Source organism: Uloborus diversus, chromosome 6 (genome assembly GCF_026930045.1).
Source record: "Uloborus diversus isolate 005 chromosome 6, Udiv.v.3.1, whole genome shotgun sequence".
In the NCBI taxonomy this organism is placed as follows: domain Eukaryota; kingdom Metazoa; phylum Arthropoda; class Arachnida; order Araneae; family Uloboridae; genus Uloborus; species Uloborus diversus.
The window spans coordinates 75,566,456-75,580,217 of NC_072736.1; the positions used below are offsets into that span (position 1 = coordinate 75,566,456).

The window sequence follows — 13,762 nt, forward strand, 5'->3', positions numbered from 1 at the left end:
CTAAGAAATATCTGTTCTTTTCAATTCCAGCATCAATTTTGGGTTTAAAATATTTTTATATCAGATTTTAGCCTCATTTGATAAGATTTAGACGAAGTAAAAAAAAAGCATTGTTAATGAAATAAATGTAAGAGACATTTTTTAACTCAATCATAAATTTGTTTTGAAAAAAATATCAAATGTCATGAACACAGATGCTTTACTATAATTATATGTCAATTTTTTTTAATAAATACTTTTGATAAGTTTTTAAACCCCCTAAAATGCAGGTCACTTTTTGTTGGTCACACACGTAACGCAAAAGGAACAAAAGTTTTTCTCCAAGGTCAAATTGGTGGACTAGAAGAAAAATATCTCATACTAGAGGGCCCGACAGACATTGTTCTGTTCAAACTTTGTAAATTGAAAAGTTAAAAATTTTCATCAAACTATCAAGTGTTTGAACCATTCTATTAAAGAAAATAAGTAAAAAAAATGGTTTAAGCTACTATGGTGTCAGAATGCGCATATTTATTACCTTGATTTATCAAATGCCCACTGAGCATTTATTTTATTAACTACTTTTTCTCCCGTACTTGATGGTTTGTTCCTTCAACCATACTCAACGGATAAAAAGCGTCCTCAGATATTAAGTGTAAAAATCTAACAACCCATCTAGAACAAACGGGAAATCCCGCTGCAACATCCCCCATATGAAAAATAATAAAACAATCGAAAAGATATCGTTTAGAAAAATGATAAAGGTAAAAACAGTTCTCTGAATAAACTAAAATCACTCATCCCCTCTCCCGATGAAAAATAAGCACATTCTTCAACTAAAATGACTAAAAACTCTTTGAAAACAAAAAAACAATTCTTTACAATTTGAACTATTTCTCCAAATAAACAAAAAATACAATAAATTACATTAACAGTAGCTTTAAATTGTAAACAAAGATCATGCAACTCTATTGTTTATAGCCAAAGTCGCCAAGCCACCACGTTACTGTAATCCAGTTGATCAGTGAGCGAAACCAACTCCGACCAATTAGCGGTCCGATCTTCTGAACAAAAACTTTTTAAACTTCAAATATTGCCGAATTTGTTCTTTCCACCTAATATGTTGGGGAGAATTTCTAATCTAATAATATCTCCCCAATGTTTCTTTGATACTAGCAGAGTGAGTTCGGAAATAAGAACTTAAGAAACTATTTCTAACTTTCATGAAGTTTATTTAAACGATAATGTAAATAGATAAAAACACGCTGTAAATGATAAAAATAAATACTAACAACATAATCTCTTTACATGCTACTTCTGCATGAGATAACTAACAGTGCAACGCAAACTGCATGACCATTGACTAAAAACTTTGATGAAGTAGACCCATTGGGAAATAAGCTAAGTCCAGCTAATCATTTCTAATAAAGGGCGAACGGCACGAACAAGCAAGTTCGAATGCCGAACGAGCGACCGCCTACCACGACGAGAGATGATCAAAGAGAGAGCGAACTAAAGCCGCGAACAGTTTAAATATCCCCCCGGGTCATTAGCATATCAGAGTCACGTGAACGGACACATCACTGCTATCGTTAAGCACACGTGCCATCAGATTCCTTCTAGAAGCTTTCTATGACGTCATCCACAACGGAGTTCCCGCCAAGGGTGAACGAAAGTGAAACAAACATTCGGTCGATTCGACCAATGTGAATGAGTGCTGATAAGATTCTTTTACCCCAGTCATGCAGAATGATTGGTAATACATTATAAGTAAGGAAAAACATTCTTTTACTATTGGTGTTGTGAGGTGATGAGATAGGATTATTTACTGTTGTTATTAACAGGCATTTATGCCTAACAAGGCCCCCCCTCTCATCATCTCACAATGAAAACATTCAAAAAAATTTTTAACTTCCCTTTAGACATTTAACACAATTTCCACATATTAATAATTATATGAGAAAAACAATGAACAATTTTTTTTTTTTTTTTTTTTTTTTAAATATAAACTTGACTCTATATTACGAACTTCCAATATAGATCTAGATCTGAAAAATTGAGAAAAACACAACATGCAACACACTTTGCTGAAAAAAAAATTCAAAAGTTCAAAGAACAATCATCTTGAAATGTCCTTTTTTTTTTTCTTTCGTACTCTCTCGTACGTCGTAACTCATAGTACGTTTTCACGTAATTTTCATCAAAATTCTAAAACAAATTCTTGATCAAAGTCCTTTATAATTTTTCAATCATTTTTCCAGTTTAATTTATAACAGTGACAGTAGATTAATCTGAAATATAAAATAAAAACCCACAGTAACTGTTCGAATCAGCATATAAAATATCAGTCTTGAAAATAGTATAGTATAAGCATCTATTGAGAAATATTTATGACGAAATGTAAATAAGCTCTTTTACTATCTATCCATTTCTCACTAAATCATTTCATTTACAAATAGATCACTAAAGATCTTAAAAAAAATGCCCCCTTCTATACTTAAAGACTGTATGATAATTTTAACTGATTAAAATTTCATTTTTTTTTTTTTTACTAATTCAATTTTTGTTTTTTTTTTTTTTTTTTAATAACATTTTTGCACCATAATATATTCAATGAAGGAAAATTACAAATTCTAACGGGAACTAGTGGTGTTTCCAATATTCCAAAATAGGGTCTCACAAAATGAAAAACAAATACACCCGCGATAGACCTTCATGCAACAATAAACTCTCTCTATCCTAACTCCCGGGAAGACTCTGACAATTACATTTTCACTTTTAACGAGACGTAACAAAAAGCTGTTCGCAACCCGGTTGATAGGAAGAAAAAGCCACCGAAACATTCAGGTGGACAATTAAATTGTTAGAACTTGCAAAAACATTTCACAAAACATGATGCAAAGAAGAAAAATTTAAAGTACATTAAACAATTTTCAAAAATTTCTAAAAAATGTTTCTAAATTATATTATATTTGTACAAAAAAATTTTTCAATAAATCTTTGAATTTCTAATCGGGTGAGAGGTTTCGTGAATATGTCCGACATGTTATCTTTGCTTTTGACATATCTCACGTTAAAAATATTTTTATGAACTAAGTCCCGAATGAAAAACAATTTGATATCAATGTGTTTACTACGATGATTTTCGATAGGCGATTTAACAAAATCTAACGTAGCCTGATTATCCACATACAAAATAGATTTAATTTTACAACTTTTAACAATTTTTATTTTGATGCATTCGTCAATTATACGATCAAACCACATGAGCTCTTTTGCACATTCGGTCATGGCGATAAATTCAGCTTCCATCGTTGAAAGGCTAACGCTTCGTTCTTTGAACGTGCGCCATTCAATTGGAGCTTTATCAAGTAAAACAAGTTGACCGCCTAATGAGGTTCTATCATCTTTATTTGTGGCGAAATCAGCATCCGAAAAAGTTATAAGTTGAACATTTTCACATTTTAAGTTTAATTTTAAATCTTTAGTATGGTAAACATATCCTAGTAATTTCAACAATCCATCCCAGTGTACCATTCCTGGGTTGCTTTGAAATTGGCTGAAAATGTTAACAGCATATGATATATCAGGACGTGTTCTACTAGAAATAAATGATAAACACCCTAATAAACTCTTGTATGGATATTTTGACATTTCGTCAATCTCAGCTGGAGTAGTAGGACAATTTAACTTTGAATAAACACATCCTTTACTAATAGGTAAAGAAGAAATAGGAATTTTAAATTTACTAAATCTTTCATAAACTACACGAATGTATTCAGTTTGATGTAAATTTAAGCCATTTCCTTCATTTTCAAATTCTACACCTAGTAGCTTTTTAGTTTTACCTAAAATTTTAATTTCAACATGTTTTTGAAGTAAATTCAAAGCATCTTTAATATCCCTGTCCTTCTCACTGAATAACACAATGTCATCCACATATAAGAGTAAAATCACATTATCAGTATAATAAACACAATTACATGATAAAAATTTATGAAAACCAATTTTAAGCAATATATTTTCAATTTCATAAAACCACAGACGACCGCTTTGGTGCAAGCCGTATATAGCTTTATTCAACTTGCACACATAATTTTCTTTTCCCTTCTCAATAAAACCTGGGGGTTGCTTCATATATATTATTTCATCGATAGGAGCATATAGGTACGCACTTTTAACGTCACATTGGATATGTAGCCAATTTTCTCTTGATACCAACAAAGAAAAGAAAAAGCGAATGGTACTAAAGCAGACTACTGGGCAGAAGGTTAGATCAAAATCTAGTCCCCTCACTTGATTAGTCCCCTGTGCGACTAGTCTACTTTTATAAACTTCACCATTTTCACCTTTCTTTAAATTATAAACCCATCTACATCCGATAGGATTAACATTTTCCGGTAATTTGACTAAATTCCAAACATTTCTTTTACGCATAGTGCCTATTTCAATTTCCATTGATTTTTGCCATTCCCCCCTTTCATTAGATTTTAATGACTGTTTATATGTTCTAGGGACTTTAATTTCTGTGTCTAGTCAGGAAACATGAGTTAAAATTTTAGATTGATTTGAAACTTCACCCTGAAAATCATCATTGCCTTTAAAATTAAATAATTCCGGATCATACGCTATGTTTTCACGAAGACAATATTTTTGAACATCATTCAACGATCTTAATCTTTTGCTATTCCCCTTTTCAAAATAATATACGTCATTTCTTGAACCATCAGGTCTAGGGACAAATTTCCGAATCCACCTAGCTTCCCGCATTGGTTTGCGACTAGAATCATCCCCCTCACTGTCTGAACTTTCCGCCCCCCCCTTCAGAGCTACTTTCAACATCTAATTCTCTGAAGCGATTCGAATCTTCGCTTTCTTCCGAAGAATTCTTATCTTCTGCCTGAGGCGAAAGAGGCCAGAAAAGGGTATTTTCTTTTCCGCGCGATTCCTGCTCGGAAGTAAATTCGTCCTTGAAAAAGGAATTCTCTTTGAAAGATACGTTGATTGTTTCAATGACTTTATCTTTGTCTGGAAGATAAACGCGAAAACCTTTACGATTGAACGCGTATCCGATTAAAACGCCTTTTTCGGCTTTTAGGTCTAGTTTCTTTCTTAATTGTCGTGGGATACCGGCAAAACAAGTAGTTCCGAATGCTTTTAAATGTCTTACAGACGGTTTTCTTCCCCCGTAAAGTTCAAAAGGAGTCTTTTCTTGACTTGAATGACAAATCCTATTCCATGTGTATACAAAATATAACATCGCGTCGGGCCAAAAATTGTTTGGCAAACCACTTTCTTTTAACAAAACGCGTGCACTATTTGTTACTGTACGGTTAAAATTTTCAATTAATCCATTTTGCTCTGGTGTGTACACATTTGTGAGTTCATGATGTATACCCATATTCTGACAAAACTCGTCTAGTTCCTGATTTACAAATTCCGTCCCGTTATCAGATCTGATACTGACAACCTTTTTGCCGATAAATCTTTCGGCTCTCAGAATATGTTGTTTTACAATTCCCGGAACCTGACTTTTTGACTTAATAGGATACAATGAACACCTTTTAGAATAGTCATCAATAATAGAAAGAAAATAATTTTCTCCGTTTCTACCCTCTACTTCACATTTTCCCCAAACATCCATATGCAATAATTGCAATGGCTGGGTACTTCTTACTCTATCAATTGACTTGAAACTAACACGCTTAAATTTTCCTAATTTACAAACATCACAGTTTAATTTAACATGTTTAAACTTAGGTAGGCCACGAACAGCTGAAAGATTACTAGTTTTACGAATACTTTCAGTGTTGACGTGTCCACAGCGTTTATGCCAAGTTTCAATGTCACTTTGACAGCATTCTACAGAAGGTTCTTTATTTACATGACTAGAACTAGGAGAATTTTTAAACTTTTTACAATTAACATTATAAACTCCATTATTGAGTTCAGCTTTAAAAATTAACCCCTGTTTGTCGGATACCTCCACGAAACCTCTCCCACCTTTAAATTTTGCACCACCCTGGTCAAACTTGGTGCCAGACAAAATATTTCGTCTCAAACGGGGAGAATACATTTCATCTTTGAGAATTACAGTTCTTTTACCGAACTTAACTTTGATTTCCCCTTTTCCCTCAATCGGGAAAGTTTGCTTTTTCATGGCAACAGCCATGTTTACATCATTTAGGGGTTCAAATGTCCTAAACCAGTTCTTATTTGAGCAACAGTGATTTGATGCGGCAGTGTCAAAAATAAATGTATTCCCTTTATCTTGGGTCTGACTAAGATTTGCCTCTGACAAGAAATACAAAGGATACTCACATCTATTATTTGAAGGTGATCGGCGACGCTCCTGGAACTTCCTTCTAGAACTCCATCGGCGATTTCTACTCCTTGGGCTCGTACCTTCATCCCTCCATTCTTTCCGGGATTGGTGCTGGTTACCCCTTTTATTTCTTTCTTGTGAAGTCAATCTTTGACGGTCTTCATTTTTGACATAAGGGCATCTGCTTCTTATATGCCCATCTTCATGACACTTGTAACATCGAATTTTAGATTTAACTTGGAGAACCTGCATCTCATTTGCCTTCTCTTCTTTCATTTCTTGACGGTTTTCTTCAATAATTAGATCAACCAGGATTTTCTCGAATGTGAAATCTTCATTTTTCCTCATCAAAATCTGTTGAATCAGATGATCATACGTTTCTGGTAAACTTTGCAGTAATTTAAAAGAAATACAGTCCTCCGGGAAATTCGGATAAGCAACTTTGATTTTGTCGAAAATTCTCTGCAGACGCGCCGCAAATAAATTCATCTTTTCTCCATTCTCTTTCTTGCACTGATTCAGCTCAATGAAGAGTTGCATGCTTATACATCTATTCTCCGGAAAAAAATGTAATTTTCCGGAGTAAACAGCAGAGTCGCGCAGTGGAAGCGTGCTGGGCCCATAACCCGTGTTGGGGAGAATTTCTAATCTAATAATATCTCCCCAATGTTTCTTTGATACTAGCAGAGTGAGTTCGGAAATAAGAACTTAAGAAACTATTTCTAACTTTCATGAAGTTTATTTAAACGATAATGTAAATAGATAAAAACACCCTGTAAATGATAAAAATAAATACTAACAACATAATCTCTTTACATGCTACTTCTGCATGAGATAACTAACAGTGCAACGCAAACTGCATGACCATTGACTAAAAACTTTGATGAAGTAGACCCATTGGGAAATAAGCTAAGTCCAGCTAATCATTTCTAATAAAGGGCGAACGGCACGAACAAGCAAGTTCGAATGCCGAACGAGCGACCGCCTACCACGACGAGAGATGATCAAAGAGAGAGCGAACTAAAGCCGCGAACAGTTTAAATATCCCCCCGGGTCATTAGCATATCAGAGTCACGTGAACGGACACATCACTGCTATCGTTAAGCACACGTGCCATCAGATTCCTTCTAGAAGCTTTCTATGACGTCATCCACAACGGAGTTCCCGCCAAGGGTGAACGAAAGTGAAACAAACATTCGGTCGATTCGACCAATGTGAATGAGTGCTGATAAGATTCTTTTACCCCAGTCATGCAGAATGATTGGTAATACATTATAAGTAAGGAAAAACATTCTTTTACTATTGGTGTTGTGAGGTGATGAGATAGGATTATTTACTGTTGTTATTAACAGGCATTTATGCCTAACATAATATAAAGATCCTCCACTGCACTGATCTTTTGTGTACAGAACTACCCTTGTCATGATGCGCGCGTTTAATTTTGAAGAGTTATTCAAAATCCAAAAAGATAACAATTCTAGGCCGTGGAAGTGGAAGCATCGCAGCCGCGCATAACCTCAGATCAATGACTGCCTTGAATGCCAAAGAATAAAATTTAAAAGACTTATCCCGTGTTGCGTGTATGTAGAAGACGATAGGAAAAACACATTGGTTACCGTACGTTCTTTATTTCATGTTAAACTTCAGAGCAGACAAGATGACAGGACTTTTGCATGGTGATCACCAGAAAAAAAATATTATTCACTTGATAAAAAAATGCAAATGCGCGGAACACATACTTAAAAGAGTTAAAAAAAAAACGTGGAGCTGGAGTTTGCAAAGTTCGTTAAAGATCAGAAAATGGGGAGTTCATTTGGATGGTTGTGAAACTATCGAATTAAAATGGGTGCAGGACGTGCAGTTCACTTTGAAGATGGTGGAGTGTAATTCAGGAATGCATCATAATCTAGGATGTCAGTTGCAGGCCACGCCGTGTTGAAAAAAATGGCGCACAGGTTGGTAATCTCATGGTGACAATGTTGATATCATTGCACAATTAAAAATGGATCGGGGTAATTTCGGCTCTGTATCATCACCACCAGCTATGTAGATCATCAAAAAAAAGTTGTTAATGAAGGGCTCGATTCCGGTACATTCTGTGTGCCGCCATCGGACACCATCATACTCGCAGGTGATGCATTTCCTATGCAACTATCACAAGTTGCACTGAAGCTTAATTTTCTTGGTTATATACAGTTTCATAGAAAGATAATTTAACTTGAATTTTTATTTTAAACGCATTTTTTCCACCGTTCCCGACATTTTCTGGAAAAACCCAAAATTTTCTACTCCACTCCCTCCCATCTTTAGGTCACCCCCTAGGGGAGAGGACTTTTAGTATGTTTACTTACTAACTACCCCTAACAGTATTCTGAAGTCAAAAATTATCACATTCCATGCATGCTACAATGTGTTCATTGACTGGACTAAAAGTTGCATTTCTCCTGCTACTTGCTATTACATTAAAACGTGATAAGGCCATTTTATACACTACTGCTTATTGAAATGCCAGCAAAAATGGAAAAAAAAGGTTTGAACTAAATCGTTAGAGGTATGTCAATGAAATCTACCCAGCAAGCCACAGGCCCTGGGTGGAAGACCACTGTTCTATATCACAGTGCTCCTCAACCTTTTTTACTTTGCGGCACACTTAAGGAATTTCTAGATTAACGGGGCACACTGAACTTAATTTCGCAATGGTAATATAGAAATGTTTTTATCATTCACTGATAAAAAGACGGGGAAGGAGAGGAGGTGGACTTTTTTCATATGAATAAAACAATTAAAACAAACGCAGTGTATTTAAATTTATTTAGAAAGCAGAAATATTTCGAATGTATTGAGGTTGATAATGAACAACAAAACTATAGCTATTTACAGAAAATTATGCTTCATATGTTTCAAAGCATTTCTGTCAAACATGTCATTAAAGGGCACACTGCAGTTAAACGATTTATCAAATAATGTTTTAAGACAGAAGAAAGCAAGAAATTAAAACTAAGCACTTAATTTCCGTTTGACACTAATTTTTGACGTTTGATGTTCGGCTCTATGCTGGAAAGAGCTAACGAAATTCTTGATCCAGGCTCTTTAGAGATGATCTCTTACTGTTTTTTTTTCTATAAGTGCGAGGGCTGAGAGGCTGAGTTTGCAAATATATGTAGTTGAAAATGGTAGCAACACAACAATAGCAAGGCAAGAGATAGTGGGATACTCATTTTTAACCAGCAACCAAAACTCGTCCAGAGGCACTTCGCTCAACTTAAGTTAAGAGTACGGTCGCTCTTGAGGTCCATAAATTCTTCTCGTGCCTTCAGAGAAAGGTCTTTAAGTGATGCATCCGCAGATGAAGAGAATGGATCGCGAGTCCAGTCATACTGTTCCATGTTACGATTCTTGAAATAGTGCTTAAACGTGTCCTGAAGTATGACTAAATGAACCGAGCTCTGAGAAACTACGATAAAAGGAAATTAATATCGGAACTCGAAAAGAGGAAAACGAAAGCTAAAGCTGGGACTAAAATTCCTCGAGGAGGGAACGATACTCCCGTTTGCAAAAGATTTAGAAAAATTCTATATAATTAGTTGATTTCGTGTAAATTTAAATCCAGTTTTCAAAAACAGAAAGTAATAGGATCACTTCAAATCCGAGGGTCTCCTGTTCCAATCACAGTTGTGACTTGCACAAGAAGATTAAAAGAGGTGGGGCAGTAAATTCCGCCTCTCCCCTTGTCGGGTATGTCTTATTGCACATAATCGAAAGGGTCAGTTGAGAAGTTACTGAACGATAAAAACGTTATTCGGTCGTAACTTAAAAATAAAATACGTCAAGGCTCTTTCTTTTTCAATAATTACGAAAATACAGCGGCACACCGGGTTCATTATCGCGGCACACCGGTTGCGAAGCCCTGCTATATCATAATGTAAAGATAGTAGTGCATCATATTTTCTACTTAGAAAATTTTGATTAAAATTCTTGTTGCAAAAATTTCTATGATTTTGATTTCTTTTCACAAGTACTTGTTCACTAAATTTTATACTGGTCTTACAATTTCTGGTCCATTGCATGTATCAAAATTATATAATAAAAATATTCTATGATTTTTCATTCACTCAGTGGAAGGCTTCTAAAGTGTTACAATGTAGCTTTCTAATATATTGAAATTTATGATACTCCTATTGCTTTAAATTTAGACTACATATTTCTTAAGTTAAATGACACAACATGTATGAAGTACAAATAAAAGCATTTAAAAAAGAGTTAAAAACTCAGCAAACAGCTGTTTTGGACCCCGATTGGGAAATAAGATTCCCAAATGTGTTTGGGAAAATAATTACATCTGGAAAAATTCGGCTTCAGTAGTTAATGATTAGTTGAGTACACCCCCTTTCCTGGTGTTTGGAAATCTTATCTTAAAAAAAAAATTTCGTCCAAGACCTTTTTTCTCAGTATAGATAAGTGTCCTTGCTGTTCTGGTGACGTAATAATTTCCCAATCTATTTACTTTGCTTCCTTTAATTTTTGTTTGGTTTGCATTAGTGAACCATTTATTTTTCTTTCTATGCACTGATAAAGGGGCTTGCATTTGATAGCCCCGAAACAGCTGTTTTCGGAGTTTTTAACTCTCTTTTAAATGCTTTTGTTTGTACTTTATACACATTGTGCCATTTTACTTATTCTACAGTACAAAGTTTTCGACTGCTTTTTTACAATTTAAATGTTTCTTCTTTTGCTTTTAGGTTCGTAATCTTTTGGGATTTAACAGATGGCTGCGATAGTTTGTGCTACTGTCCATCAATCCATTGCAATCTTTTTGTTATTTATTACATTAGACATTTACAAGTTATACATTTAAATTAAAATTTTCATCAAATTAAAGCTCAAGTTGTCTCTATTCACAGTGTGGTGATATTCTGCATTATTGAAATAGTTGCTTGCAATCTGCATCTGCACTGCCGTGGGCAGGTAAAGGGCAATAACTAGGACTCGACCGATGCATCGGCCTGGCCGATGCATCGGCGCCGATGGTTCAACAATTTAGGCATTGGCATCGGCGGCCGATGCTAACTTGCGGGAAACATCGGCCCATCGGCCTTAAAAAACATTGAAAAGCCGATGGAATTGGCCGATGTTTTTGAAAAAAAAAAGGACCTTTGCTGTTTTACTTTTTAATACAAAGTAAATGGAGTTATTGTTTTCATATAAAATTATTTACTTAAATTTCAGTATGAATTTCTATTTTTAGTCATCCCTAGAAGAGTTTTTAATACTACATTCAGGTACCAAACAAGTTAATTATTGCGTTGTTTCTTGCAGCAGGATGTACGTATGTATCTGTAATAAGTCATAACTCAAAAATGATAATCTGTAGAAGGTTATAGTTACATATGTGGGGTCTGCGGACGTTTCAGTTGTGCACTTCCCTTTTTGTTTTCGATCGGGTGTTCTGAAAAACCTGTTTACTCATATTTTGTGGCTATTAATTACTTATTTCCATGCAAAACTAATATAGTGTCTCAGACTGACGATCATTTGGTGATATATTGCCGAATTGGAGACCATATAAACAAATATGAGGGGGCGAAACCGATTTTTGTGTCATTTTATTAGATTCCCGTTGAGCCGACGTTTTTTTTTTAATTTTTCGATATTTGTAATATGAATCACAGTAATGCAGTCTTTTCTGTATCGCTTCGGCGGAGTTACAAGTTTGGGGCCCGTCGAAATACATTTTGGAGATCACAGAAGTTGTAAAACATTTATCATTCGCATTTTTGTAACTCCTTCGGTGGCCCTATGGTTATGGGGCCTCTCGCGCAATTGCAACATTTGCTATATTTTAAATCCGCCATTGCACGTCAAAACAAACTCAGGTGCAAGTTTTGAAAGGATTTTCTGCTCAATCTTTATGATTATTTTGAACTCGATTTTTTACGACTATTTTTTGTATTTCTGAGAACACTTGCATGCCCCTCCTCCCACTCCCTCAATTTCTAAAATTAAACTCTAGTTGTACTTCTGAGTTGTTTAAAATTAACACCATTCATAAAATTGGAGATTTTTTTTTGCAAACTTTATCTATTGTTTAGAAAGAATTTAGGGCATTAATGTAAGGAATTGATTAAAGACGTTTTGAATGGTGACATAATTCGAAAATCAAAGGAACTTTTGATTTTTTTTTCGGAAGTGCTGAAGTAGATTCAGAAACTCTTCCGAGGCGTTGGTGGTAGCTGTTCTGTACTAAAAAAATGAGGCAGAGGTTGGGGCCGAAGTGTGATTTACTCCAAAATCAGAGGGTGACCACCCTAACCCTACCTCGTCGTTTCAAGCATTTCTTAAATATTTACAGGGCTCGGAGTTGTCCTGGAATTCCTGGAATTCCTGATTTTTTTTTTCATGTCCTGGAATGTCCTTGAATGTTTAAAAATGTCCTGGAATTCCTGGAATTTCAAGCCTTTCTTTTTGTTTGAATGAATAAAAAATAAAGTTTTCCCCGTTGAAAAAAAAAAGCGTGAAAACTGCAATCCCATCGCCGGGCTGTATTCATTTGCCGTCAACCGTCTCCTCAGCTGATCACGTGGGCCATCTAGGTTCAGCGCATGCGCTGTGTGCGAAACGATCGTGCGCCTCTCGAGGATTGGAGGGTTCACGTTCACACCTTCGCCGCTGTAAAAATACTGGTAGAAATTTTTTTAGTTTTAAGTAAAACATGTATTTTTTTTAAACTGTTGCATGTACACTTATTTAACAATCAATAATTTATTTTCTAAGATTAAAAAAGCTGCCCACTTTTTCCGAAAATACGAAAACTTGAAAATTTAAATTTTTTATAAACCCTAAGGCTTTTTGGTTTTAGCATTTATTTTAAAAATGTTTTTTGCTTAATGATCACAATAATTATGTCGAAATATCTCTGCATTCATTTGCTTATATATTGGTTTGAACATTTTCTGTGATCTATTATGTAAACAATCTTAATTTCTTATCTTATGTTTTATAAAGGTTCAACATGCTCTAAAAATTTTAGTAATTTATAAAATGCTTATTCAATGCACAGTTTTGTTAAACATATTATCCTGAGTGCAAAAAAATATTATTTAAAAATTACTTTCTTAATAGAAAAAAATCCTTAGTGATTTTGCTAACATGGAAGCACAAAAAAGGACCATTCAGAAAAAACACTTCAAAGTTTTGCTTTTCCATTAAAACACATAGCGGGAATGAACTAAAATCATGCATAACCTTTTAAATAATTGAGCTAGATTGATATTTTTTCCGTGTGTTCAAAGCAATTTTAAAATCCATTAAAATTTTTTTGGGTCAAAAGGTCATTTTTGAGGTTATGTGACTCCTTAAAGCCCATTGCAATTATAGTTTTTTAGTTGGCAAATATCACTAGGTTCCTAATTTTTTTTCTAAAATTTTGGTCATAATTTTTTTTTTAATGTTAATTCAATT

At 34.6% G+C, this 13,762-nt stretch overlaps 1 protein-coding gene across 1 annotated transcript in view; it reads left to right on the forward strand.

Moving 5' to 3' along the window:
• LOC129224502 (ubiquinone biosynthesis protein COQ9, mitochondrial-like) overlaps window positions 1-11,197 on the forward strand; it is a 36,109-nt gene extending 24,912 nt beyond the window's left edge. Inside the window, exon 8 of the mRNA XM_054858965.1 lies at window positions 11,044-11,197. Within this exon, the coding sequence (XP_054714940.1) occupies window positions 11,044-11,082 (39 nt within the window). The 3' untranslated portion in view covers window positions 11,083-11,197. The remainder of the gene's footprint in view (window positions 1-11,043) is intronic.
• Window positions 11,198-13,762: the final 2,565 nt, after the last annotated feature.